Source organism: Leptonychotes weddellii, chromosome 11, assembly GCF_054177405.1.
Source record: "Leptonychotes weddellii isolate Sample4059 chromosome 11, ASM5417740v2, whole genome shotgun sequence".
In the NCBI taxonomy this organism is placed as follows: Eukaryota; Metazoa; Chordata; class Mammalia; order Carnivora; family Phocidae; genus Leptonychotes; species Leptonychotes weddellii.
Window position 1 is genome coordinate 43,552,631 of NC_138379.1, and position 27,451 is coordinate 43,580,081.

General features: G+C 47.2%; 1 protein-coding gene across 8 annotated transcripts in view; it reads right to left on the minus strand.

The window, feature by feature from the left end:
• PPFIBP2 (PPFIB scaffold protein 2) overlaps positions 1–27,451 on the minus strand; it is a 145,114-nt gene that overhangs the window by 37,648 nt on the left and 80,015 nt on the right. For all 8 annotated transcript variants that reach the window (XR_014138704.1, XM_081798652.1, XM_081798653.1 and 5 more), the window contains 3 exons: positions 25,615–25,707; positions 21,577–21,690; positions 9,266–9,397 (listed from right to left, as the gene is read on the minus strand). Coding sequence is in view for 7 of the 8 variants with exons in the window: in XM_081798652.1 (XP_081654778.1) it covers positions 9,266–9,397; positions 21,577–21,690; positions 25,615–25,707 (339 nt within the window). In the remaining variant the exon portion in view is untranslated. The remainder of the gene's footprint in view (positions 1–9,265; positions 9,398–21,576; positions 21,691–25,614; positions 25,708–27,451) is intronic.

Sequence of the window (27,451 nt, forward strand, 5' to 3'; positions counted from 1 at the left end):
ATAGTGCCCCACTGGGGGGCCACACTTGTGTGCCAACACTGAGGCACAGGGCCTGGCCACAGCAGAGACAGGCATGCATGCAGACCCGTCCCCTCTTACACACGCTACAGGTGCCAGCCCCACCCCCACAAGCACACACCACACTTACGATGCTAACACGGCCACCTAAACTCTCCCTCACACCCTATACCAAACCTTACTCCTTCACCTCCCACTCCAAACCAGACTCCTTTGTAGCCTCAAGAACATTTTGGCCTTTTATGGCAATTTTGAAAAATAACTGCAATCCCCGGACTTCATAGCTACTCAACTGTGAATTGCACTTGCTAGTAGCTCTACTGGGCTCTCCCTTTTCTGCCCCATAGATACTTAGGCACCGTGCAGATGCCCACGGCCACAGTAACTAGGTGCTCACAGGTGAGTGGGGAGAGACACACAAGTCATCACGACAGGCTGAAAGGGCCACCACCCAGAAAACACAGAGCTTCCAGGGAGTAGAGGGCCTAGTTCTGCTGGGGTCAAGAGGAAGGGATGGCATGAGTCTATGTGATGTCAAGCAGGCACATGCCGGACTCCTTGCCCAGGGGTGGGAGTAAAGGAGAGAGCGAGCCATGAGCCTGGGTAACGTGGTAGATGATGGTCCCACTTCTGGCAGCAAGAACCCTGAGAGTTTGCGGGAAGCTATGAGCTGCCTCTGGCACGGAGATGTGGACTTAAGGAAACACTTGGCAACAGAGCAGAGACCTGGGTGGATGGGGTGGCAGCCAATGAAACTGCTTAGGTCTCCCCACCCCCCTTAATTGATACTCTAAGCACCAACGTCTGGTACTGGGGTCTGCCGCGGGCACCATGGGAACCACCCAGGTGTGCTAGAAGGAAATTGTCCATCCTCACCAATGACAATGGTGTCTAAGAAGAACAACTCCCACCCATACCTTGTTTTGTAAATCCCCTTCTCCAGTGTAGACGGGAAACGGGGTGTGAGTGGCAGTTCGGGGCTGAGAGGGCACTGAGCTGACGCACCTGCTCTCCTCTCTGCTGGTGCCATTTGGACCGAGGGCTGCACGGCAGTCCTGGCCGGCAGAAGCAGGCCCCTGGCCTCGCAGCCACTCTCCCTGTGAGCCAGCCCCCCTCAACTGGCCCACACACAGCTCCGGTTGTCTTCCCCCAGGACCGTCTGTCTAACAAGGCACCTTCCTACCAAGACCAGAGACTGGGCTGAGAAATCAAGGTGACCCTTATGGGCCTCAGTGCCCTGGAGCTCAGACCTCCACCCAGCCCCACAGTTACTGGTCCCTGCACCCTGATGGGCCAGGCACCAATGGGCTGGGGCCACACCTGCCCTCTGCGTTCTTATCCACAGTCCCAGTGCAGACACTGGGCTCTGACTTGGCCTGTTCTCCATGTGCCACTGGCTTCCAGACCCCTTGCTGACTTAGGACATATGCCTGACAAAGCTAGAGGATTCCCGCCTGACTAGCCTGAGCCACTAGGCATCAGAGGCCAGCTCTGTCTCTACTGCCCATGGACTTGGCCACCACTGGGAGGTGGTCAGTGGGGAAAGGTGGTCTACCTTCAGTTTGTTCATGCTTTTTCTTCTGAGAAGTCTCAAAGTCTTTTGGTACTTTAACCACTTAGCAGGTAGGTTCCAAGACTACTTTGAGGATCAAGAAGCTGGACAGGAGGAATTAAGAGGGAGGAAAAGTGCTGGAATTAGCAGCCCAGGTTGGGTATTTGCTAAGCACAAAGGGAATGCTGAGGGTCCAGGCAGTCTTTAGACGAGCAACAGCAAGGTGAAGGAGATCTTCCCAATGGCCTTGATCTCTGTAAAGCAGGCAAGGTTGCTTTCTCAAAGGACACAGCAGTGAAACAGGGGGCACAGATTTAGAATGGTCACTATGAGGCATGAGAAGAGGAAAGGTAGGTGTGGATAAAAGCAATACTAAGGAGGGGGTAGATGCACCTGGCGATTCATTAGCATGGAGGTAACTTTTAAAAAAATTTTACATCTAACCCTCTAACCAAGAGCCCTGGGGCAGAAGGAAGGATGGCAGGTTAATCAAGGATGGAGCCAAAAGCAATCCCTCAAGGTAATGATGAGCCTTTACCTCCCCAAAGAGGGAGGTCAGCCTGTTATGGGCAGCTAGGCCACGGTGAGCACCGGCATGACGCAGGCGAGTGTGCAGGCTGAAGACTCATGCAGACTCGTTTTCACTTCTGTGAAAACGAGAGTCTCTCTCAGAGGGTTACCGTGAGGGGTTAATCAAGTGAGCCCTAGGTGAAGCACCTGGCATGGGGCCTGGCACACAGGGTGCACCTGATAGATGTGAGTTCGCCTCCCCCCGAACCCAACTTCTCCTTTGCCAAGTGTTCGAGCCATAGGAAAGGAACTGGGAGAGCAACGGAAAACACCTAACAGTCATGGGACACAGTTAAGGCCTATGACATTGATTGTGGACAAAAAACGCCCAGTAGCTCTGCACTCCCCGGCATGCTCACCTTATTGGCCACTCTTTTCCAGAATCTTTATTTAGTCCCTTGTGCACTGGCCCTGCTCTTGTCTTTAGACCTGCTTGTCTCTCTTATAGAAGCTTCTAGAATTTCACTGCCCTCTTTCTTCTTTTGTTCCCTCTATTATTAAGACTCTCAAATGAAGAGTCTAGACCTGCTGTCTGATTTCATCACCCCATTCATTCCTGCCCCCTGCCTCCTGGCAGACAAGCTCTGTCTCCACCATGAGGGGCACTTCTCTTCCTCAGGGTCCTCTTCCTGGTCAAATCACAGGCATATTCCTGTCTTCAAGCGAAGTGTTTCTTTCCCTACCGTTAGTGATTTTCGATGACTTGGGTTCTTCTGACCTCTTTTACCCTTTTCTGCCCACCTAGCGATTGCTCCAGTCTATGCAGGTTTTTATGAATCCCAATGTCAGCTGATCCAGTTGACTTTTCTTTGGCTTCACATCATCAGAGCTTCAAGACCTTCTAGATCAGCTTCCACAGTATACATTAAAAATGTTAAATAGGCAGGAGGGCTGAGGGCAGAGGACTATCACCCTCTATAATAAACCCTCCTAGAGATGGTCTCTAGGTGCTATTATCACCTGGGTACCTATCTTAGCATCCATCCTATTTTCCTCCAGCTCACCCACAAGACTCCCTGAGCAGTGTGTGTGCAATGCCTCAAAGTGTGCGTTTACCCTGTCTATCCTACACGACGCCTTCCTGGCCCAACACGCAAGGTCAAGCTGATGTAACTCGCTCTTAACAAACACAATCCCTACTTCATCTCCTAGCCTCCCACAAACCATCAGAGGGTCAACTCCAGCCTCAACAGACTAAATGTCACAGAACCTAGGTTAACTTTGCCATTGCGGGGAGGGAGGGGCAGGCAGATAATGGTTCATTTCCAGTTTGCTAGCAACTCAACCGATTTCCCTGATACCTTAAAATTCATTTACAGCAAGCAGTTTGGGGACCGCTGCCCTAAGTTCTTTGCACCAGAGGCATCGGGAGAATTGAGCCCATTCTCTCTTTGATCTTCTTCGGGAGAACATAACTTTAACAAAAAGTCTCTCTCCCATCCTTGGCACCCTCCTTTTGTTTGGGGCTTGCCCTTGCTGGTGCTGCTCATGCAGGTGCACTCTGTCTGGTCCTTTCTAGCTTTTATACGAGCCCCTTTGAAAACTAGTTTCTCCCTGTGTGCCTCTAAGCTTCTCCTTTCGTGGGTATTATTTTTGAGACTGCAGTCAGAAATCACATTATTTTTAAAGTCAATATTCTTGAATCATCTTCTGTGTTATGTCTGAACTTTCGAAGGTCTGATTTGCCAAAGCCCGCGGTGCACGTGTGTCTATGCCTGGCTCTCCCTCCCGCAATTTCATGGACTCACAGCACAACGGCCACTCTCTCTCAAGGTACCCGACGCTGCGCCCTCATAAACTAGTCTCTCCTTTGCTGCAACATACAGCCCGAGCAGCAGTTTCCCAGCATCCTGGGTAGAAAGAAGCAAGGGCTTGGGCACCAAAAGCCAACCTCACCAATACTTAAGTGTTTAGCTGGAGGAGATTTTTGGGAGCTAGGCAAACAGCTGCCCCCCTCCACCACTGCCCCCTGCCCACCTTCATGTGTCTGGGGATCTGTATCAGGGTGCACCTATCTTCCTCCTCGGCTCAGGGAGACTATGTGGTGCACCCCAACACTTCTGGGACACTGCCTTCTCACTCTCCCGACCCATGTGTTATGCTCCAGGGCGTCCCTCCTCAGGCTCAGCATTTTTTAGACTTCTTTCTCTCCAGGGCTGGCCCACCTCCCCTCTTAACAGGTCTGTTTCTCCCCCACAGGGCAGACCCTTTTGTAGCTGTGTCCCATTCTTGGGTCCTGCATTATAAAGTCCAGGTGACATTTCGGAGGTTCTAATTGCCACTCTGTGTTGTACCCTCAACTGGCTTTATTACTCCTGCTTCGCTAACCATCAAAGTTCTTCTTTATGGTTCTTTTCTATGTGAAACCACTGGGCACCTCCCATAATCATGGTCTTCCCTACCCCTTCCTACATGTTAAACTTGCTCACAATTTTACTTAGTTCTTTTTCTTTCTCTTTCTTCATGCTCAGTTTAATACTGGGCTGGCATTTACACACCACTGATGGGTACATAACCTCTATGCTCCACAGGACAACGTGGAAATATCTGTCAAAATTTCAGGTGCACAGAGGCGTTCTTTGTAATTACAAAGACTTGGAAACCATTCACATGTCCATCAAAAGAAGATAGATCAAACAAATTAGGGTACAGTCAGATAATGAAATAATATGCAGATATAAATATAAATACGTTTTTTAAAAAATGTACTTGGTATGAAATAAACTCCCAAAGTGCTAAATTAGAAGGTCTAGGGGTGCCTGAGTGGCTCAGCCGATTAAGCATCTGCGTTTGGCTCAGGTCATGATCTCAGGGTCCTGGGATCGAGCCCCACATTGGGCTCCTTGGTCAGCGGGGAGTCTGCTTCTTCCTCCCCCTGCTGCTTCCCCTGCTTGTGCTCTCTGTCTGTCAAATAAATAAAATCTTAAAAAATAATAAATAAATTAGGAGGTCTAGAGTAGTGTGCATGTGTACAAAAAATGAGGGAGAGAACGTATGTGTGTGTGTGTGTGTGTGTGTATCTCTCCACATAAATTTGCTTGTCCGTGCTTAACTCTGGGAGGATACAAACAAACTGATCTCAGTGGTTCCTGACGGTGGGCTTGGGGGGCCTGGAAGGGGACTTTTTGCTGCATATACCTTTATGAACCCTTAATTTTTGAATCATTGGAGTGTATTCCCCATGCTAATAAAAATCAGTAAATAAAACAAAATAAATAAAATAAAAACCGCAAGATTTTCTTTCTCAGGTCAGCTCTTGCTGGAGCAAATACCACCTTCTCAGCCCCTGCTCTGTGCTCCAAGTCCAACCCTCTGGTTGCCCCAGCTCAGAAATCAGAATCCCTCCCTTCCGAGGTGCTAACTAACCACAGGAAGGAAGAAGGACGACACCACCACCCATTCTGTAAGACATTCTGTTTTCTGCCAGAAATCCGAAAGACTCTTCCTGGTTCTCTTCTTCATACTTGCGTATACCTCTGATTAACTGGGCTGACTCTGTTTTCCAGGACCTGCTGGATCCCTGCTCCCTTCTTAACAGGATGCTCTGGTACTGCATGCAGACCTCTTGGATCCCACCACAGAGGGATCCAGCTGCATTACCCCCTGCATCTCCAGTGCTAAGGGAAACCAGACTCCCTTCTCGAAGGAAGATGCCTCCCGAAGGCCGTGCCTGTGATATGGTGTGCCATCCAGAGGTCTCCCTTTGCCTCCAGCTCTTTTATGTTCCATCCCCCTAATTCTGGTATTTACTTTCCATGGCAGCATTCGTCTGCAGTCCTGCTTCTCAGGAGTAAACCTAATTAATCCAAGCCTGGGTCTCCTGAAATGACCCAGAACCACTGCAAAAGGCTCACAAGGAAAGGTAAACAAAAAACCCAGTTTTCACCCACATCTCATTGACAGACTCCTAAGCAAGGCCAGCTGCCAGGATGGTCTCGATTTGGCAAGAAACCTGTACCTCGAAGTCCTCAGGTTTCTAGACAACCATCTAGAATCACTTCCGTAACTTTCTACAGGCAGCAGGATACAAGCTTAGGGGGGAATCAGAGTCAGACAGAAAAAAGCAGCCTGCAATGCTCTTGTTAACAGCATCCTTTTTTAATTTTCATGAAACATAAAACAGAATTTGAGGATAAAGCCTGAACTACATAGAGGAAATTTCAGATCCAGCTATCCCAGAAAACAAACAAAACAAAGAGAAAGACCCTGCCTTTCCAAACCACAAGCCATGAGGCCTTGGGCTAAGTATACTCACTGGAAAAAACCCAGGAGCAGTGCAGGCTGGGAAGCAGCATTCCCCTTATTCATGTAAGTGCAGCCTCTGGTGATCTTAGCTAAGTGTCCCCCTCGAACATGTCCACGCACATGACAACGGGGCGGTGGGCAGCACCCCCCGGGGTTTTAAGACTCTGGTGCTCCAGAGAGCTGCAAATAGTGGCAGAGCCTCTGAGCACACCAGCAAAGATTATGTTCAGTTCTAAGAAGGAGAACTGCGTTTCAGGTCATGTGGCTGTTCACGGAGTATCACAGGTTGAACAGCCTAAAAAAATTTCTCCACATAGAAACCTAATGTTTGTACTAGCAACTGGGAAGGGCTGTTATCTGGCAGGACTGAGGCCAGCGGCTCAGAGCCCATGTTGTCTCAGGCATGAATAGCCTAATGGAACAAAAACAAAAAATTCAGATTGAAACATAATCCCTCAGAAAAGAAAAAATAAAGCAAAGAGCAAAATGACTGCTTGCTTTCGTTATACTTGGCCCAGAAGTGGGAGCTCTCCCTCCATCCTGTCTTCTCCAGAAAGGAACTCAGCTGTCCCAGGTTGGTAAGAAGGACTCACACCCACCCACATGCTCCCTACAGTTCAGAATCAGGCATGTGGACCCAAAGTGGCCCAATGAAGAGGCAACCCTGGGGCTTCTACTGGACCTTTGAGAAAGAGACTCTCTCTCTGCAGGGGTTGCCCAGCTGGTGGGACCTAGAGCTGCTGGGGATCATCTGTGTCACCACACGGGGAGACTTCCTGAGAATAAGGCTAAAGCAGAACCAAGACATACACTAAGGCTGATTTTAATGACATCGTGAGGTCACCTGGAAACCCTAGACGTGTCAAGTTGTGTGACCTAATAACCTCCCACCTTTAGTCATTTTTTAAAAATTTAAGTGGTTTTGGGGTGCCTGGGTGGCTCAGTTGGTTAGGCGACTGCCTTCGGCTTGGGTCGTGGTCCTGGAGTCCCGGGATCGAGTCCCGCATCGGGCTCCCTGCTCGGCGAGGAGCCTGCTTCTCCCTCTGACCCTCTTCCCTCTAGTGCTCTTTGTCTCTCATTCTCTCTCTCTCAAATAAATAAATAAAATCTTAAAAAAAAAAAATTTAAGTGGTTTTGAGTTATCTCTACCACTTTAAGACTTCTCAGAGTTTACTGAATTCTGCTTCCAGAACCTCAACATATGTTCACATGTAATCACACAGCTTGAAACAGTGGTAAAAACAAAACAAAACAAAACAACAACAAAACAAAACAACAACAAAAAAACCCCTCTAAACCTGGAGAAAATTCAGTTTCCTTCTTTCCTTTCCTTGAATTTAAGAAGCAAAGTCTATTCAACTAACACTTCACCCAGATAAGCTTTCAGTCTGCGTGACCTTTGCAGTTTTTCAATGTATCTTAATCTACACTTCCATCTGCAGGATGCTTAACGACACAAAATGTAAGTAATTGATAAAAGCTAGCTGTTACTATGTGTCCAGCACTATGCTAAGGACTACACACACATGATCTTATTCCCTCCTCAGAACCAGCCAGGAAATCCCAAGCTTACTCCCTCCATTTTACAGAGGAAGAAGCAGAGGGTATATTACTTACCTAAGATCTCAAAGCTAATGAGTAGCTCAGCTTGCATTACAGCTGGAAGAGCTGATTGGAGGGCCTACACTCTTAATCACTAGAAGACACAGTCTTCAGTTTAATGGAGAGTTCCTTTGGCAACACTACTTACCAACGAACAGCTTCTCAAAAGCAATGCATGGAATTGCCCACAAGTGTCTCTATCATCAGTGTTCACCCAATAAACACAGAAACAGGGCAGGTTTCAGTGCACATTAAAGGTGGTGCTTAATAGAAAGGAATAAGATCCATTTTTAGATTTTGGAGGTTCCTAAATCGGTGTATGGTGTCTCTGTGTGTGTGTGTGTGTGTGCGTGTGCGTGTGTGTGTGTGTATACGAAGATAAACCAAGTACCTACATTATGCCAGATACTATGATAGGGACTTAACTTTTGTGATTTGATTTGGGCTTCACACAGTTACCCATTGTACAGATAAAGAAACTGAAGTTCAGAGAAATTAAGCATTTAGGTTGTTGAATGAAGTTCAAAGACCTATTAAGCAGTTAGGTCAGTAATTGAACCAAGGTCCTTCTAAACCTAAAGCCTATCTTCTTCCCACATCTTATATCACCAGGTGCAAATATGGGGACTTATAGGTAGAAGTACATGGAAGGTGGTTATCTAAGGTTACAACAGGATATTCTCTCTCAACAAAAGCAGCTCTGAGCCTAGAATTTATCCAAAATATTTATCCCAAAAAGGAGTCTGGCATGCTCGGGCCAATGGGATATGGAGCCTGAAACAAAAACAGGAAAAATGCAGGAAAACATTACATGGGCTCCCTCCTATGACCTATCAGGAGAAAAGAAACACATAATCTAAGAGTCCCATCTGGGTCCGTGAAATACACTCCTTTGATATGGGGACAGTGCCCTACTGGGCAGCGGACTTCATTCCAGTACATGGTCATTACCTTGGCTCTCACAGAGGACAACTTGGGTCCCTTCACATCTTGTCTGATCCTTCCCCCCTTTCCATCCTTGTCAGCAGCTTGAGGGAGGCAAAGCCTTAGAGCCAAACCGGGGTGGTTTGGGCATTGCTGAAATTTGCAGCCACAGCAAAACCTGATAACTTGGTATTAACAGATCATTGTGTCTCTAGTGCACAGATGCTTCGGGCACCCAGTGGCTGCCAGGCTTGGGGTTGACCAGATGGCCTGAGTCCACATTAGGCTAGCTTCCCTTGCTCTGAGTTTAGAACACTATGGATCCCCCCCAAGAATTTGGTGTATCACACTCACCTCTGCTTTTCTCTGCTTCTCCTCTTGCTCTCTCTGCTCCTTTTCCATGCCAACCAGCTTGAGCTTCAGCTCAGAAACTTCAGTCATCAGGTCGAGCTTCTGGGTCTCAAGAGATGTGCGGCTTAGCAGCTCCTGCAAGCAAAACCAGATCTCAAAATCACAGTCTCCATGGCAACAAGGGCAACTGAAGCTCCATCCAGAGTGCAGAAGGCAATCTCTATGTTGTATGTTGGACAACAGAGTTGAGACTCCTGCATGTGAGCCACGGGTCTAATAGGGATGGACCTGGGCTGCTCCTGAGTTACTCAGGGAGAGCACGGCCCCTGCTGCTACCCACTGTGCTCTGAGAAATGATGTGAACTATAGCTCTCAAAAACATGTTTGCCTCTGGAAATCATTATTTCCAAGTACAGAAAATGGACAGTTTTGCTCAAAGAACTAAATTTCTCCATCTCTATTTTGAAGGCAAACCAGTAGGTCCTCTCAACCAAAACAAACAAAAAATCAAGCTTACATTTAACAATATATTTTTCAAAACCAAGGATTCCAAATCACCTCCTGGGCTCACAGCCCACATCTTCAACAAATCTCATTGTAAGGTTTCACTACAATGAGCCTAGGAGAGAGCTAGAGCATAAAGCAGATATTCAATGAGTATTTATTGAATGATTAGAATCTTATCTATGTGATATGGATTTTTCCTAGCCTATTTGATATGAAGCTTTCTGAGCCACTAAGGGATTAAGTAAGAAAATTGTTCTTTCCTTACTGTAAGGCTGGACTAGGGGAGGTTATAAGTCCTACCATCACTGGAACAGCAGTAGACAACAACCCGCCATTAATACATACACTTAATAAGCATAAATAAGACAAAAAACAAAGGTGATAGACAAAATACCTACTGGAAACTACTAGGGATTATGAAGGACCTCAAAAACCATGAGCATTCCCCAAAGTCCAGGGGCAACACTTCTCCACTGGCAAAAGGCGATGGTCCATGAGCTCCCAAATCTGGGCACATGGTAGACACTGGATAGGCAGCTCCCAGCAAAGAGACTATAATATGGAGATTCGGAGACTAACCAGCCAAATGAGCTGCCGGAAAAGATACACTACCCTGTCACAGGATGAATATTCTATATTCTCTTGGGCAACCCAACCTCAGTACCAGAATGGTGATCAACAGCTATGATTGTGCATATTCTGAACTGTCCTCAGACCATAAACCAAACCACACAGGACAGGGATTTTAACTGGGAATACAGAATTTCCTAGGCTAAGGGTCTCAGGGTCTCAGAAAGCCAAGGTACAAACGATCGATCTGCTAATCTGAGGGGACGAGTATCTAGAAGTTCAGCAAAATGAGCTCACTGAGCACTGGGCAGTTCCTGTTTCAGCTCGACTTGAAGCCAGCATATAGGGCAGAGGCAGCAGCACTCAATGGGTGAACTGCAGCCTACTGGGTCACAAGGAGTCTGCCAGATAAATGTGTGTAATGGTGGACGGGGGAGGAGAGAAGACACATAGATTCAGTGAGTGTCTCTGTGCCAGACCCCGCCGGGTACTTTGCATACATGCTCTCAATAAACCTTCCTAGTGATTTGACAGTAAATAGTATCCTAATTTACTGATGAGCAACCAGGCCCAGAGACCAGCCTGTCTTGGCCAAAGACATATGCCACTCAACAACAGCAGAGTCAGTTTTCAAACCAAAGTCTGCTTGACTCCAAAACTCGTTTCTGTCTAATGTATCGCATTGTTTCCCAAAGGAAGAAGTCCAAGAATTGTAAGGGAAATAACAAAATACATGCTGAAAAAAGCCCATCAACAAATATTCACTGAGCCAAGTAAATTGCCACTCAAATTGTCAAGATTTTTTTTTAAAGATTTTATTTATTTACTGACAGAGACAGCACGAGTAGCATGAGGGGCAGAGGGAAAAGCAGGCTCCCCGATGAGCAGGGAGCCTGATGTGGGGCTTGATCCTGGGACTCCGGGATCATATCCTGAGCCAAAGGCAGACGCTTCACCGACTGAGCCACCCAGGCACCCCTCAAATTGCCAAGATTTTGTTGAGCATACACTTTTTACCAGGGCCTGGTGCTAAGGCTATCTTAAGATGCAATCCTCCCTGACACCACCTACTCACTCCTACCTCCTCCCTCCTTCCCCCCTTCCCCCCTTCCCCTCTGCCTCCACCACCTCATTCTGTGTTTCTCTCTCCATCCTTTCATATATCTGCTTTGTTCCAAAAATGATTTGAGGCAGTTTGAAAAATGGACAACTTGAGTTAAAATGTAAAACAATAAAATCAAAGCAGGTAGGAAAAGAAATTAATGCCAGAGCCACAGTTGGTATAAAACGCCTACTCTAAAGTTCTGTGACTGCTAGAGGTGGACCATACTGTGTACATGAGCTTTCCAGCCACCAATGTGAAGAGAAAGAGGAGTAATTCTACAAATCAAGGTCCATGAGACAATTGCTTTGGAGCACTGACACTGAGAAGATATTCTTCCATGAGACTTTAATCATTTACTCCACAAATATGTTTTTAAATATCTACCAGATGTCAAGGCCTAGGGCTATGACCATTAAAAACACAGCCCACTGAGTGCTTGAGTATCCTAAGATGCAGTGTGTCTACTAACTAGCATTCATGACACTGCGTTGGTGGGATTAAAAAAAAGCCTTGGAATGTACCTCTCTTGAAAACTAAGAATCTACTCTCTTTCCACTCTTGCCAAAATCCCTCTAGCTGTTTTAATTGGTCACACCAATGTTCCAGCTGACAAGGACAATGTTCTAATTGGTCATACTAAAGTTCCAATAACCCTTCCAACTGGTCATGCCGGGGTTCCAACTGGTCACACTAACATTCCACGTGGGCATTCCAGTTACTAGCGATTATATTCCAGCTATTCTATCTATTAGCATATGCCTCCACCTTTCATTATTATCACCCCTCATCCTGTTCATCAGTAAGTACTGTCCTACTCCCAGAATTCAACATCAGCTTTGGACAAGCTCATCCCAGTCCAGTTCCTCCTCCCATCTCCAGGCCCACATGGCCTCCAGCCACCAGTATGTGCTATATCCTCTATCATATGTGTCCTAAGAGGGTTCAACTACCCCACATTTTCAAACGTTCCTTCTCCTTCCAGAATAAACTAAATCCTGACTTTGACATCCTATGCCCTATCCTTCCCAGTCATCTCAGGCGGAGTCCACTCTGCTCCGACAATCCAACTTACTGGACAACTTTCTGTTTCTAGACCACTACCGGCCTTACTGACCATCTATGTCTGCCCCACTCTTCTAAGGCAGCGCCGTTCGGTTATAGCAACTTCTCCCAGACATCCAGAACCCAAGACAGTCTCTCGTTTTCCTCAGGGCTTTAGTTTTTTTAATCAAGTTTCTCTACCTAGTTTGGGCACATTCCATTTCCTCAGTAACTTCGACATCCTTGCTCCTTCCTTGTTAGGCTTCCCATATCCACTCTGGCTTCACCTTGCTTGACCACAATGCCAATGGGCTTTGCTTCCACTTTGCCTCAGCTTCTCAGAGGGATGGTCACAACTTGGCCCTTACCTTTGTCCAGAATGCATTCTCTCCACTTCTAAAATCTTCAGCTCTGAAGTGGTCTCCTTTGGCCACAGTCCTCTGACCTTTAAACTTTCCCAGTTAGTGACTTAAATAATCTTTAATTTCTTCCTCTGTGGCCACTAGTTTGTCAACTTCCCTTAAGTAATATTTGCCTCCTTCTCCATTCCATACCTTGAGGTCATTTCAACTGTATCACATCTGCACCAGAAAATTCCTCATCCAGCTCATCCCTGCCCCCAGACCTGAAGTGCATTTGCTTTTTCAGAGCCCAGTCCATGCCAAACCTCAAAGTCTTTTGTCTATGTTTCTAGTCCCCATGGCCTGAAAACTGCTGCTAAATGACACTTAATGATGCCAACTGGTTTCCATACAAATTTATGCTATCTAATTATAGCTGATCATCTCCAATCGCCTGGCACCCTTGCATTCATCTCTGGTTAGTTCCGTTTAGAGATTGTTCCAAATCTTTCCCATTCTCCTCCAGCCATAAATCCCACCGTTTCGCCCTCTTCTCCTCAAATAACCTCTCCTGTTTAGTGAAAAGATCTTTAAAAATAATCTGATCATTCGTTGAATTTATATCCTTTCTATTTCAAAGTTTTCCAGAATCATCTCTCAATCAAATCTCTTAAATCCATGTCTTAGAGCAAGCAAGCCCACATCTCATGTTGGCTGCTTTCACCTTTAAGAACCACTCTGAAGCCCAGTAAGTTTCCAAGTTGCACATAAAAAAACATATGTTCAAGGACACAATGATTCTAGAGTTTGCCCTGCAACTGCCCCATCTGACCCACCTTCCTGTTGCTGACTATCTCTCGTTCTCTAGACTTCATGCCATCCCCACACAGCTTGATGTCCAGGCTTTTAAGTTACCTCCCCGGTCAGTCATTAGTGTTTGGCTGTGATCTCCGAGTTCTGATCAGGTTTCTCCCACCGAAGGACGCCTACTCACCTGGTCCTAGGCTCTCCCTCACCTCTGTCCTGCCTGTGAGAAGTTCCCACCCGGTCTGTGCTACACTAGGGTAGGACTATTAATCATCCACTCTGACAGGCATTTAATCTCTTTCACCATCAGCTCCCATTCCTCAGGCTATAAACATGATCAAATTTCTGACATTCGAAAGAACTTTCCCTCTTGACCTTGCCTTCCCCTGAAGCAACCACCATCAACTCTCTTCTGCTCTCCCTAGGCAAATGCATGCTCTCTGTGCACTGTTGGTATGAATGCACTCTCTCTTCATCCCCTCCCTCACCCCTTCACAGCCAAGCTCTAAAAGAGTAATCTACCCTTGCTGCCTCTCCTTCCTCACTTTCCCTGTCACTTCTCCACAAGACGTCTGCATGCCTGCAACCCAGCTTCTGCCTTCACCAGGGAGGGCATAGAAACAGTTCTGGTTCTGGGGATCAATGTCCAAACTTTCAGATGCAACCTGTACTTCTCAGCTTTCAACCATTTACCCTTCACCCACTTATCAGTCTAAGATACTACTTTCCACCTCATCCTTTCGGTTTTCCTGATCTTTCTTTTTCTCGTCCATCTCCTTTGCTAGCTGCTTTTACTCAGTCTGTGCCTTAAGAGAAAGGTTGTTGGACTCCTAGTTCTCATCCTGAAGACTGGGGTTATCTCTAGATCCAGTCTTTTTGTCTGGAGCACCAAGACAAGGCTTGGTCCCTGCTCAGATCTGCAGGGTGGATCCGCCTGGGAATCTCTTGGAATCATGCAGCTACCATATTGTGGGGAGAGGTGAAATGTGGGGAGGCAGGGGGCTGGAGATAAGGGGGACAGGTTTCAAAAGCTGCATTAGCTTCTGCTCTCCCAATTGTTTTAAGGTTGCCTATGGAGAGAGTGCAAAGGAAAAGGAGGGGGTGGCATGTGAGGCAGGTGATTTTTGTTACTATGAAGCATCATAAAACTAGGTCATGAAACTTTGTATCTCAGAGAGAGCCATCATTTCCTTTTTCCAAAGCTCAGTTTGAGACTGGAGCTGATAAAAAGAAGTGGCCTTTCAATTTATTCTCTCCTTCAAGGGCCACATCTTGAAGCAATTACTTCCATCTTTAAGTGTGGAACATGACCCAGGGAATTACTGACCAATGACAGAGGACTGGAGCCAGACTGGCAATCTGAAACCAGAATGAAAGATCGGGCCATGGAAAGACATGAAAGGAAAAATCCGTCCCTTTGCCCTTTGAAGTTAAGAGGCCTAGGCCATGCCAGAAAGCTGCTTTCATAACACTGCAGAGAGGTGCCTGTAGTCAACCTAGGTTCGAGCCCAGACTCAGTCCCCGCTAATGAAACCATCTCTCCGAACCTCAGGCCCCTTATCCTGTGAATGGAGGGTAAAGCACCCACTTCACACGGTGGTACAGAGATTCGACATCAAAGATAAAACTTGAGGAAAGCAGTTATTTCTGCCTCAGAAATCTCCCAGCAGGCACGTTTAGGGAATACCTGGCAAATCCCTGTGTTCTTCACTCGTGACTCAAGTGCCTTACCTCCTGAGACAGATTTGTGCTCTCACAGGATCATGTACAGAGCTCTGTTTAATATTCTTTGTGAGACAGAAATACCTCCTTAAATGTGCTTTTGGGAAATTTATCAGCCAGGTGCTGACGACACTTGGGAGTTCACGTGCCTGGACCCACTGTCCTTCACTCAACTCAAGGGCCCCAAATCCCCACGCTCAATGTCTTAACACTGGTGATTTGTGAGATGGTTCTGTTTTAATGAAACTGAAATAACCATACTCCAGCTCTAAGATGTGGGCAATGCAGAGCCCATATTGTCATCCCTGTTCTCCATACATAAGAACACAGGTTTGACGACTTTCCCAGATCAACAGCAAGAGGTGAATCTACAGAAAGTCATGTCCACTGACTCCAAATCCCCAAAATTTGTCTCTCCACACCTCACCTAAAAGGCAGCCCAAACAATGAGGTTGCCTAACACCTGGGGTTCCAGGTCAGGTGGGAGGACTGAAATCGAGGCTGGTGTCCTTCAACATTACCCCAAAGCGGGGGTGTGTCCTCACAAGGAGGTTTGCATCCTTTCTTCCTCCCCATGTGGCTCCCCTAGCCTGTCTTCTTTTTGACACTGATCATGTTTTCTGCTCTTGACATTGATTATGTCTGTAAATGTCTAGTCTCTGGAAGGTGCTCCATTTCACTGCCAGCTTTGTGTAAAGTCTATTAACCACTAAGTAGCATCAGCTTCTTCCCTGAAGTCACCATCCTCTGGAGAAAGGTCAGAGGCTGAGGATCGTGCTGTGCAGGACTCTAATGGACTCTAGAGGCCACTTTAGAAAAAGCCACCAGGGACCTCAGTGCATCAACAGGAGAACCCGCCCTGTGACACAGATTTCGTTGCCAATCTGAGCTAGTTACAAGGAGGCCACTGCTCCATGTCTGGGTTCCTGGGGTGCTAATTCTGGCGAGCCCAGAGTGCAGCCCTCAGAGATGCTGATAGGCAATGCCTTGCCTTGCTTAGGAAACAGAAGGCGAAGGTCAGCCCCTAGGCCCAGACTACCCAGACCTGGGAGAACGAACCCAGGCTGTGGCCTCTCGAGGATCCATTTATAGATTTCCTGGAAAATGACTCTAATGGAGAAGTTTCCTTGGGAAATCCACACCTGTTCAGTGAGCCTGAAACCATACCTGAGTAGGTGCTTCCAGAGGCAGTCCCCAAAGATGCTCACAGCTGCCCCTTTCCCACCCTGAATCTTGCAGAGGGCTGCAGACAAAGACTTTGCCCTCAAATGGGTCCATCATCTATGTGCTGCTCATGTGGACTAGCCCGTGCTGATTTTATTTGGTCCTGGTTTGCCTGTCTAACCCCAAGGTCTTCATGCTCCCTTGTTCTGGAGACCAGATGGATTAATGCATAGAAACAGATGGGAACTGAGAGATCAGCATTCAGCAGGGGCAGGTGGAGGGTGTGTGGTTCATGAGTTGGAGGAGGCGCTAGCTCCCTCCCGTCTTGGGCTCCTGGAGGGAGGCGGACAGAACAGCTGTGGGGAGAACGTGGCTCTGTGGGGTTGCTGGAGCCTATGTAAGTAAGCACAGGGCTGGGGCTATGCTGGTTGGGTTTGGGTTTCCTTAAGTCCTACAAGTGCTCAGGCAGCTAGTGGAGGGGGCGGGGTCTAGGGCGGGGGTTGCAGACTAGAAGTCTGTGGGCCAGGCTTGGCCTGCAGGTGTGTGTGGTGTGGTTCGCACAGTGTTGTTGTTTTTTTTTTCTTCCATTTAAATTAGTTACCAGTATTTTTAAAATAGAAAGACTCATCTTTAAATCTGGATTTCCAGGGGCACCTGAGTGGCTCAGTTGGTTAAGCGACTGCCTTCGGCTCAGGTCATGATCCTGGAGTCCCTGGATCGAGTCCCGCATCAGGCTCCCTGCTCGGCAGGGAGTCTGCTTCTCCCTTGACCCTCCCCACTCTCATGTGCTTGCTCTCTCTCATTCTCTCTCTGTCAAATAAATAAACAAAATCTTAAAAAAAAAAAAATCTGGATTTCCAGCTTCTTGTGAAAAATGAGAATGTGTAACAGCACTGGGCCTAGGTGGGCAGTCAGCTGAAGGCCTCCTGCACACAGGGCTGCTCCGTGCGCGTGCGTGGGAGCAGTGCTCCCAGGAACAGAGACCCCAAGGGCGTCAGTGTCAGCAGGCGGTAGTCAGAAGGCCTCACACTGACCGGACCGAGAAAGGACCTCGTGCAGAGCTCCTCGGGCCTTGCAGCAAGAGGCCAGGCGTGGCTCAGGGCGGGGACTGTCTCTGAGGGCTGGCAAAAGGAGGCAACTGTTTGCCTCTCTTCTCCGCCTCAGGGCTGGGAGTGCTCCGTCTTCCTATCACCAGAAGCCAGTAGCCCTGCAGTCCAGGATCTCATGGGCAGAAACGCAAGTCCCTGCCTGCCCCCAGGACACACGCTAACATGGCCCCAGCCGTCCACGGCACCGCCTCAGCACTGTGGAACAAGAGTCGGGGCCTTTTCAAACAGCATCAAGCACATCTTAGGAAAGGGCCAGCGTGTGCAGCAGAAATGTTCAATCGGGGATTTGGAGTGGGGAACTCAAACTTATCTCCAGCTCAAGTACCACCAAGCCCAGCAGACACGAGTGGGAGCTGAGGCTCAAGTGGGTCCTATGACCTGAACCCAGAATGTGCCAAAAGTGAGTATTCCACACTCCCTTCATTTTATCCTTGAAAGATGGGAGACCCCAGGGAAAGTGAGGAGCATAAAAAAACTTGGTTTGGGGCGTCTGGGTAGCTCAGTTGGCTGTGTCCAACTCTTGATTTCAGGTCAGGTCATGATCTCAGGGTCCTGAGATTGAGCCCCGTGTAAGTAAGGCTCTGCACTGGGTGTGAAGCCTGCCTGAGATTCTCTCTCCCTCTCCCTCTGCCTACGCCCCACTGCACTCTTGCACCTGCTCTCCCTCCCCAAATAAATAAGTAAAATCTTTAAAAAATATATAACTTGAGGGATCCTGGGTGGCTCAGTCCTTAAGCGTCTGCCTTCAGCTCAGGTCATGATCCCAGGGTCCTGGGATCGAGCCCCACGTCGGGCTCCCTGCTCAGTGGGGAATCTGCTTCTCCCTCTCCCTCTGCCCCTCCCCCCTGCTTGTGCGCTCTCTCTCTCTCAAGTAAATAAATAAAATCTTTAAAAAAATAATAACTTGGTTAAGTTCAGGAAGATATCTTTAAACCTCAGAGGTGACAAATAAGACCCATCACACTCCAAATTCTACCAAGCCACGACATCTACCTCTGTGGCACACGCAAACCCCATGCCTGGAACCTTACCCATAACACAAAAAAAGGATTTAGAATAAACAAGAAATAAAAGGTATCTGAGCTTAAGACTTTCAAAAGTCTAAAATCCAGTCTTTGGGCTGATGCTTAGAAGGACAAGACAGCCTGCCCAGATGGTGCTGGGAACCAACATCGGAATCCCTGGCACAGAGACGCTGACAAGGGGGCAGAACCTGGAAGAGCTGCCAAGACAGGCGGTCAGGTAATGCAGGCACCACATGCAGCTGTGCTCTGACCCCTGATTACGTGGTTACCCAGCAGGCACTGCCTTCCTGAAACATCAACCTTCTGACATCTTCCTGACACGTTTCCCTTCCACATTCAAATCTTCTTGGTCTCTGTCTGGGGTTTTTTAACACTCTATCGCCTTCCTCGCTCATCCTCGCCTCAAAGCCACACCTTGTGCAGCCCTAGAAATACAATCTAGTGGGCTCTCCTATCACTCTTTGTGAAAATATTTTCCCACCATTCGAGATCTTTCCATCAGGCTATTTTCTTTCCTGGTCTTCAAAAGAAAGATTCTGCTTGAAAAAATAAACTCAGCTCAACGTCTACTGTGACTCAGATTTTCAGGGAATAGGATGAGCAAGAGAAATGCATGCAATTTAAATAGAAAAATCAAATGGAGTCAAGAATGTGGTAACTTATTAATCAGAGATGAAAAGAAAGCAAACTAAAGAGCAAGCAGCTTCTGAGCTGTTAGAACTAGTTTGTTTTGGTTTTTGTTTTTTAAGACATCTGCATAGAAATACTGACTTTAAAAAGAAGTTCTTGGGACTCCTGGGTGGTTCAGTCTTTAAGCGTCTGCCTTTGGCTCAGGTCATGATCCCAGGGTCCTGGGATCGAGCCCCGCATCGGGCTCCCTGCTCAGCGGAGAGCCTGCTTCTCCCTCTCCCACTCCCCCTGCTTGTGTTCCCTCTCTCGCTGTGTCTCTCTCTCTGTCAAATAAATAAATAAAATCTTAAAGAAAAAAAAAAGTTCTTCAAATGCACTGAAAACTAAGAAATACCTGGGAACCAAAACATTTATCCTAAAACCAAAGGTCAAACTCAAAGCCTGTGTTCATTACCATTCTACCAAGAAAAACAATCTGAATGCTGATCATGACAACAAAAAATGTTAGCACTTTGGGAGAAAGACTGTAAGCAGTGATCTGACTAAACCATTCCTGTTAAAGGACTGTCATTTTTTAAATAATTAGTGAGAGCCTCCTACATGCCAAGCACTACGGCAGAGGTTACAAAGCAAAAACCAGGACTACAGTTTGTGTCTGTTTCCCAAAATAAGTGAAAATGCAAGAATGATTCAAGGACATTAGATTGATCATCTTGATTTCACAAAATTCCTAATTAGCTTCTCAACAGATTCTGAAAAGACTGAATAAAAATCAACACCGATGTGGAGAAAGGGGAGCCCTCCTACCCTGTTGGTGGGAATGTAAGCTGCTGCAGCCACTCTGGAAAAGTGTGGAGGTGCCTCAAGATGTTAAGAATAGAGCTACCCTATGACCCAGCAATTGCACTAATAGGTATTTACCCCAAAGATACAGACGTAGTGAAAAGAAGGGCCATATGCACCCCAATGTTCATATCAGCAATGGCCACAATAGCCAAACTGTGGAAGGAGCCGAGATGCCCTTCAACAGGTGAATGGATAAAGAAGATGGGGTCCATATATACAATGGAATATTACTCAGCCATCAGAAAGGATGAATACCCAACTTTTACATCAACATGGATGGGACTGGAGGAGATTATGTTAAGTGAAGTAAGTCAAGCAGAGGAAGAATTATCATATGCTTTCACTCATATGTGGAACATAAGCAATAGCACGGAGGACCATAGGGGAAGGGAGGGAAATCTCAAGGGGGAGAAATCAGAGAGGGAGACAAACCATGAGAGACTATGGACCCCGGGAAACAAACTGAGGGTTTCAGAGGGGAGGAGGTAACAGGGTGATGGGTATTGAGGAGAGCACATGCTGTGATGAGCACTGGGTGTTATATGTAACTAATGAATCACTGAATACTATATCAAAAACTAATTATGTACTATACAGTGGCTAACTGAACATAAATAAATAAAAAATTAAACACCCCTTCCTAAAAACTGCAGCTCATCATTTACAATAGGGTAAAACTGTTCAAGAGTAGAAGAATGATTATCATACTTTGCACTGAAAAAAAAAAAGCCTCTAGGTGATAGTAAAGAAAACTATACAGCAAGATTTAAAAATGGAAAGCACTCCACTCTAATGGGAAGCATAACAAAATCAGAGGACTAAATTTTATCTGCGGTGTGAACAGAGCTTTGTAAATTATATGCACACCTGATGACAACGAGGACCAAAAGGAAACAAGGTACTGAAGAGATTTATTTGAATGGTATGAGAGCAGCTAAATTTTTCATTTTGACAACCATTAAATTACATTAAGATATTCTTTAGGAATTAAGTTCTATCAAAGAAGACTAGACAGAGTGCGAGAGCAAGAATGAATGGGAAAGAGGCACGAAAGACGCTAACTGACTTTCTAAAACCCCAGATGCCACCGGCTGTGAAGCTGTGGCTCGAGAAGAGAAGGGTGACTTTGCCGAGCGGAGCGCCCCTGAACCTGAACCCGGGAGAGAGTGCCACCTGGGAATCTGTCTAACCTGCCCAACAGGTTATTCCTCTCAGGCCAGTCCTTCCGGCCCTCTCCTCCCTGCAACTCTCAGTTCGGGCTGGTTTCACCCGCTGTATAAACACCACACACGGAGCAGCCCAGCCCACCACCAGGCAGGATGGGGAAGTAAGCAGTGAGCGCGGTGACCTGGACACAGAAAGTGACTTTAACACATGAGCTGCTTCCGACCCCGAGGGCCGTCGGGCGCGCGCACACGTGCGCCACCCCCCCCCCCAACCCCCTTACCTGTTGAAGCATCTCTTCGGCGGCATTGAGTTTCACCTGGTGTCCTTCCAGACACACTTCCAGGTCCCGAATCTTCTCTCCCTGGGCTTCCACTTGGTCTGTGAGGACACTCACCTGTCCCAAGAAATAAAGCAATGGTGGAGGCGCAGAGACGGCTCACTTGGAGCCGTGAAACCACGCTGCCGATCCTTACGTAAAGATGGCTTTCCTTTCTGGCAGGTGGCGGGGGCGGAGCGGGGGGGTGGGAAGCGAGGGTCCCGGATGCAGAAAACTCCGGCTGCCGTCTTACCTCGCCCCTGCCTGACTGACGTTGCGGCGTTTCCCCGCTCTTGCCGCACTGGAGGGAGAACCCCCAGCGGGCACGAGCGCTGCCTCGGGGCTGGTCCTGCTCCCGAGTCCTGTCACAGGGCTCACGCACAGTCTGGCCCTCCAGGCGTATCTCGGCTGGCCTGCCAGGGCTCCTGCCACCTCACCTCGTGTGCGAGAGCAATCCCAACTCCTCGGGAGACTACCCAATGACCTTACCTCTCTCACTGGGGTGTGATGACTGCTCACCTATCAGGCGAGGCTTCTGAAGCAATTAAGGAATGTGGGATGTAAAGGGCATGTGTTGGCACTGACAAAACTTGGCTCCGGGAAGGTGTTTGTGCCTCACAGGCCAAAACATGACTCTAAGTCATAACATACACCAGCCACCCGCATATGCAGTGGCAGGAAAGCCCTCTACCTAAAAAAATCACGGAGAGATCTGTTGGAATTAATAAAAATCCATTTATAGCAAGTCATTTAAGTTATGCCCTTAATACGTGCTGAGAGGATTTTCATAGCCTGCTCTCGTAGCAAACTGCCCCCCGGATCCTCCTTTTTATTAAAAAGGCGCCTTAGAACAGGGAGATGAAGAAAGAGAATGGGTGGCCTCTCCAAATAGAGAAATAAATCAGTGACTGGCAAATTGAGATCCTTTAGACACTATGGGTTCTTAACCAATGGTGGAGTCGTGGCCATTTACATATAGATTACCTTAAGTGATTTCTCAGTGTAAAGGAATGATAGCTGGAGCATGAAGGAGTTAGTGTGAATTCACTTCTGAGCGTTTAAATAGACTATCAATCATAAAGCTCCCTTTACAGAGGAAAAAGTCTAAATTAATACTGCTACTTTCAGCTTTTCATTTTTATATTTCCACATGATTAAAGAATGACTGGAACATATTCCTGGAGTTGGTACGTTGTGTGCTAATATTTCACTTACAGTCCCCAAAACAGGCGCCTTCTGTCAATTAGGCCCATCTCAAACACAAACCTTTGTGGTGGTGTTTTCAATCCTCATGATCCAACATTACCAGCAGTCCTGGCCTTTTATAGCTACCAACCCTACCTTCAAAAGGGTAGGATTCTAGGGGGTGGCCTTTCCAAGCTCCCTGGGTTCCAGAGTTTCTGTTTGGGAAGGATGTGTGATGGTTAATCTGATTATGAGGATTAACACATATCGTGTGCACCACACCTCAGAGTCATGTGCGGGAGGTACCCAGAGGAATAATCTGCGGTCTCTTGCACTCCATAGCCTGTCACTCGGCTGTGCACAAGACTCAGGATACACAAGGCTACAGCATCCTTACAAACTTGAATACTCACTAGAAGGACCATGGAGAGGCCCAGAATATTGGGACAAATGTATAAAGATCCTAGAACGTGACCTTTATTCAATAAAAACAAATACTTTTTGAGTCCCTTCTACATGCGAGGCATAATTTTAGGCATTGGAGGGAATATAGAAGTGGTAAAAAAGGAGGAGGTGAAAAGCCTTACCTTAAAAAATACATTCCCATGAAGACAGAAAAGATTTTGGTTTAAGTACTCATGCTACTGAAGCGAGCACAGAAGATTAGGGGTTTATTTTTAACTTACTCTGAAAACAAAAGTATTTTGTCATGTGTGATTTGCCTTGCTCCTCTACAAGTAGACCCAGGAAAACATTCTGGGCCAAGTGCTTCAATTAATTCACTCTGGCTGAGCTGCCTTGTAAGTTAAGGAAGAGGCTCTACCAGGTGAGGGCTAACTAGCTCGATGGGGTCACCACAAATCACAGTGATCACCTAAGAGCAGCTCTGAAAGTCTGTTCACAAGCTCCTGGAATAGATACCACTAGGATCCACTTCTGACTTCTGTGATAAGCAGCTTCCTAATTGTGTTAGGATTATTGCAATAAGGATTATTCAAGACTCAGAAATTAAAAAACAAAACAAAACTGTGAATGTCAAAGAGAACATTATCACATAGGACTTGCTTATTAAATTCCTTTAAACAGGTAAGTGTTAGTTCTGCCATGAAGGTTCCTGGTTCAAAAGTCTGCGAGATCACTGTTACTGCAAAATTTTAAACTGGACACTCTGATTAATCATGTCATTAGGATGGACTTTCAAATTACTCATTCCTCAAAATATGTGCGATATAATGTGCTATGTAACCCGGCCCCTCCTACCTCTCTGAAGGCAGTTCCCCACCAGACTTCTTCACGGTCATAAATTCCAGCCACACAGACCCTTGCTTGCTTCTTCCTATACACCAAGCACACTCCTCGCTAGGGTGTGTGCTGGACCAACTACCTCCTCTGTCTGGAATGTGCTTCTCCAGGCATCCGCGGGGCTCCCTCCCTAGCTTCCTTCAGGACTCCCCCCTCTCAGGGAGGTCTTCTCTGACTACACAATCCTTACCTTGCTTTATTTTTCTCCACAGTATTTATCACTGCCAGAAACATTTTATGTATTGATTTACTGTACACACACGTACACATGTACACAGACAGACACATACACACACACATAAACACACACAAGCCCTATTAAGAACAGGGAGTTTGTTTATTTTCATCACCGCTGCAACCCTAGCACCTAAAACCAGTGTCTGCCAAGTTGTGGGCACTCAAATCTTTTTTCATGAACAAACTAATGGAGAAAAAAGTCCCTGAAGATGCAAAATTATATAACTATATATTTGGTCTGAGCTTAAATTTTTTAAAAACAGGGGCAGGACAGGAAAAAAAAAGGTCTAGGAAGAAAGGTCAAAATGTTAAACTCTTTTTGACTTTCCAAAGTTCCTGAAATAATCACTTACTACTCTTAGATTTGTAAAAAGGTAAAATAGAAGGAAAAAAGCCAAACATACGGCAGCCTTTTCATTCCAGGGCTCTAAGCTAAAGCCCACAGTCTGTGGAGGGTTGTAGAACCCTACCTGTCCCCTCTTCTGTTTCACTACCAGTCTGGTCTACCACTCTTCAAAAGCTTTTTAATGAGCCAGGATTGGAATAGTCATCTTCTCAGTCTCCAAATCAATAATCACAGTGTCTGTTACATACCAGACAGCAAACAAATGCTTGATGTACACATCTGAGAGCTAAAACAGCAAAGAACCCCTATCACAACGACACGCCTCACATAAGAAGGCTCAACACTATGCCCTGCCAAGGAACATGAGTTTTCAGAACAGAAAATGTTCCTTTGACTATCTTTCTCCATAAAAAGTTTTGGAGTTCCTCTCTTTGAGGAGAGACAGTCATTCAAGACTCATTATCCCCTATTACCAGCTCCAGGGGATTTGGCCTCAAAGGGATCAGTCTAGATCCAGCTCCAGATGATTTGGGCCTGATCCAGTTAGAATCCACCCTATGTCCATATCACTCATGGCTGTTTTATTAGAGACAGGAAGACACATCTTATCTCCCTTCCAAGGCTTCTGGGCTCCTAGAGGACAGGGCCTCATTCATTAGCCTGGTCACAGAGCTTCCAGTGTAGAGAAGAAGTGGGTACTCAGCAGTACAAGATGAATAAATGAATGCATTCACAGCCCCAAGGCCAAGTCCAGTTAAGCTGTGGCTTCAGTTCCTTTCTGCTTTGTTTTAGGAACTGAGTCTTTTTAAAAACATACACTTTCAGAACAGAATAAATCCAACAGAGAAAACCTCTTGTGCCTCCCTCCCACTTAGGGTACCTACAGAGTTGGAGGTAAAAGGATAAGCTCTTTCCCACGAAAGTGGACCCACCTGTAAAATGAGGGACTCCTTATCTCCTTCTAGACGTGCCAAGCGTTCCTGGTACGTTTCATTACTAGCAGCACCTTGGTGATTTACCTGAGACTGAAAGGGGGAAAAAAAAAGTATACACTTAAAAGGCTGGAAAAACATCTTACCAACTTCCAAATGAAGGATGCAATTTGTGAGGACAGTTTCGCTGGTTGCATGTGCAAAACCACCCACCTAAACAGGAAACCACAGGATTTCAAAACTACTATGAGGAGGACCACTGATAGGTGTGCCTTGAAAGCTGGCCAAACCACCCCCTGGATGACCTCACCCTTGGCCGGGAAGGCCTCGATGGAACTCCAGACCCAGTGGTGCTTGGCTTGACTGGGCATGTCGGGTCTGGTGCAGGCAGAGGCACAGCCTGCCAGAGGTGCCGATGGCAAGGAGTCTACTCTTTGAGGAGGCCAGGGAGCTAGTACCAGTCACCAAGGAACTATGTGGGAACGAGTCCCGCACAGACCTCGGTCTCTCCTAACTCTCACGTGAGGGTTCTCCAGAGCCAAGGTACTCCTTACAGCACGGAGGCCCATCTTGGGCGCCGCGGGGAGCACAGAGGATGGGGGACACCAGCCGCAAGGCCCTTCATCCACTCACACATCCCTTCCAGGGGTGGCCAGTCCCTCCCCTCCACTAGGGCTCCAGCCTAATGGCAGCCAGGCTGGCATCCTGTGTGCTTGCTTCTCTCAGCTCTAACTGCAGGAAAAGGTGAAACACCCTGAGAAGACCCCATGTGACAGTCAGAGGGACCTCAAAGAGCTAACAGGAAACAAAGTATCCAGAAAGTGGAAAACAGCAGAGGGAGAAGATGTGAATTGGCAGACGGGAGGCAGAATTTATAAATTGCTTGAGCAAGAGACAGGAGGCTGCAGGCACTTTTCAGGTGTGCCTGACCTGGTTGTAGGCAGGGAGGAGGGAGAGAGGTGGCTGCTAATGGGACTGAATTGGCCCAATGCCATCAATACTCCCTTCCTCCCGGCTTAATGGAAGGCCGAAACCCAGAGGCCCAGAGTAGGCCATTCAGGGGTTTGGCAGCCTGAAAAAGCAGATCTTATTGCTAAATGGGTAAGTGACAATCATCATAATCCGGGCTGGTCCAAAGGAGTAAATGCTCTGAGGTTTATGAGGCAGTATCCTCCATTCCAAAGGTAAGTCATAGTTGTGCAAAGGAGTGGGTCAGAGAGGAACCCAGGCACAGAGTCCCGGAGGTGGCTCCCTTCTCCTGAGCCCGTTTTCCCCACGTTCTGACCTTCAGGATGGGCTTGCCAACCCGCCTCCATGAAGAAGGGGCACCTCCTTCCTTCCCTTGTCCCACCCCTTCCCCAGTGCACACCAGGTAAGGGCAGGGGACAGAGTCAGGCTCAGTCCTGGAACAGACACAGGGACCAAGAAACAGGGACAGCATTCAAGGCCTGGAGTGTCACCTGTGAGAGAAGCACCTGCTGTTGAAGGTGCAGGGAGAGGCCAGCCCGGGGGCCGGTTCCTAGGGCGGCTGTACCAGGCCTAGGCTCTAGGCTCACCAGGCCACAGTGCCCACTACCACCCCACTGCCCTTGGCTCCAGCCGCTCTCTAGTCTGCATCTTGTTCATCGTTATGCAAGCTCTTTCATACCCTAAACAAAGGGCCTTCACAATCACAAATGCCTTCTTTGTGGGGAGGGCAGTTTATTGTTGTGACATTAATTCTGCTCCTCACATGGTCAAACTCCGACGAGTACGCAAGGATATAATTACCACCCATGTTTTCTCAGACCCTCAAAAGAGAGGAAAATAACTGCTAACAGCAGGTCAAGTGCTTCTC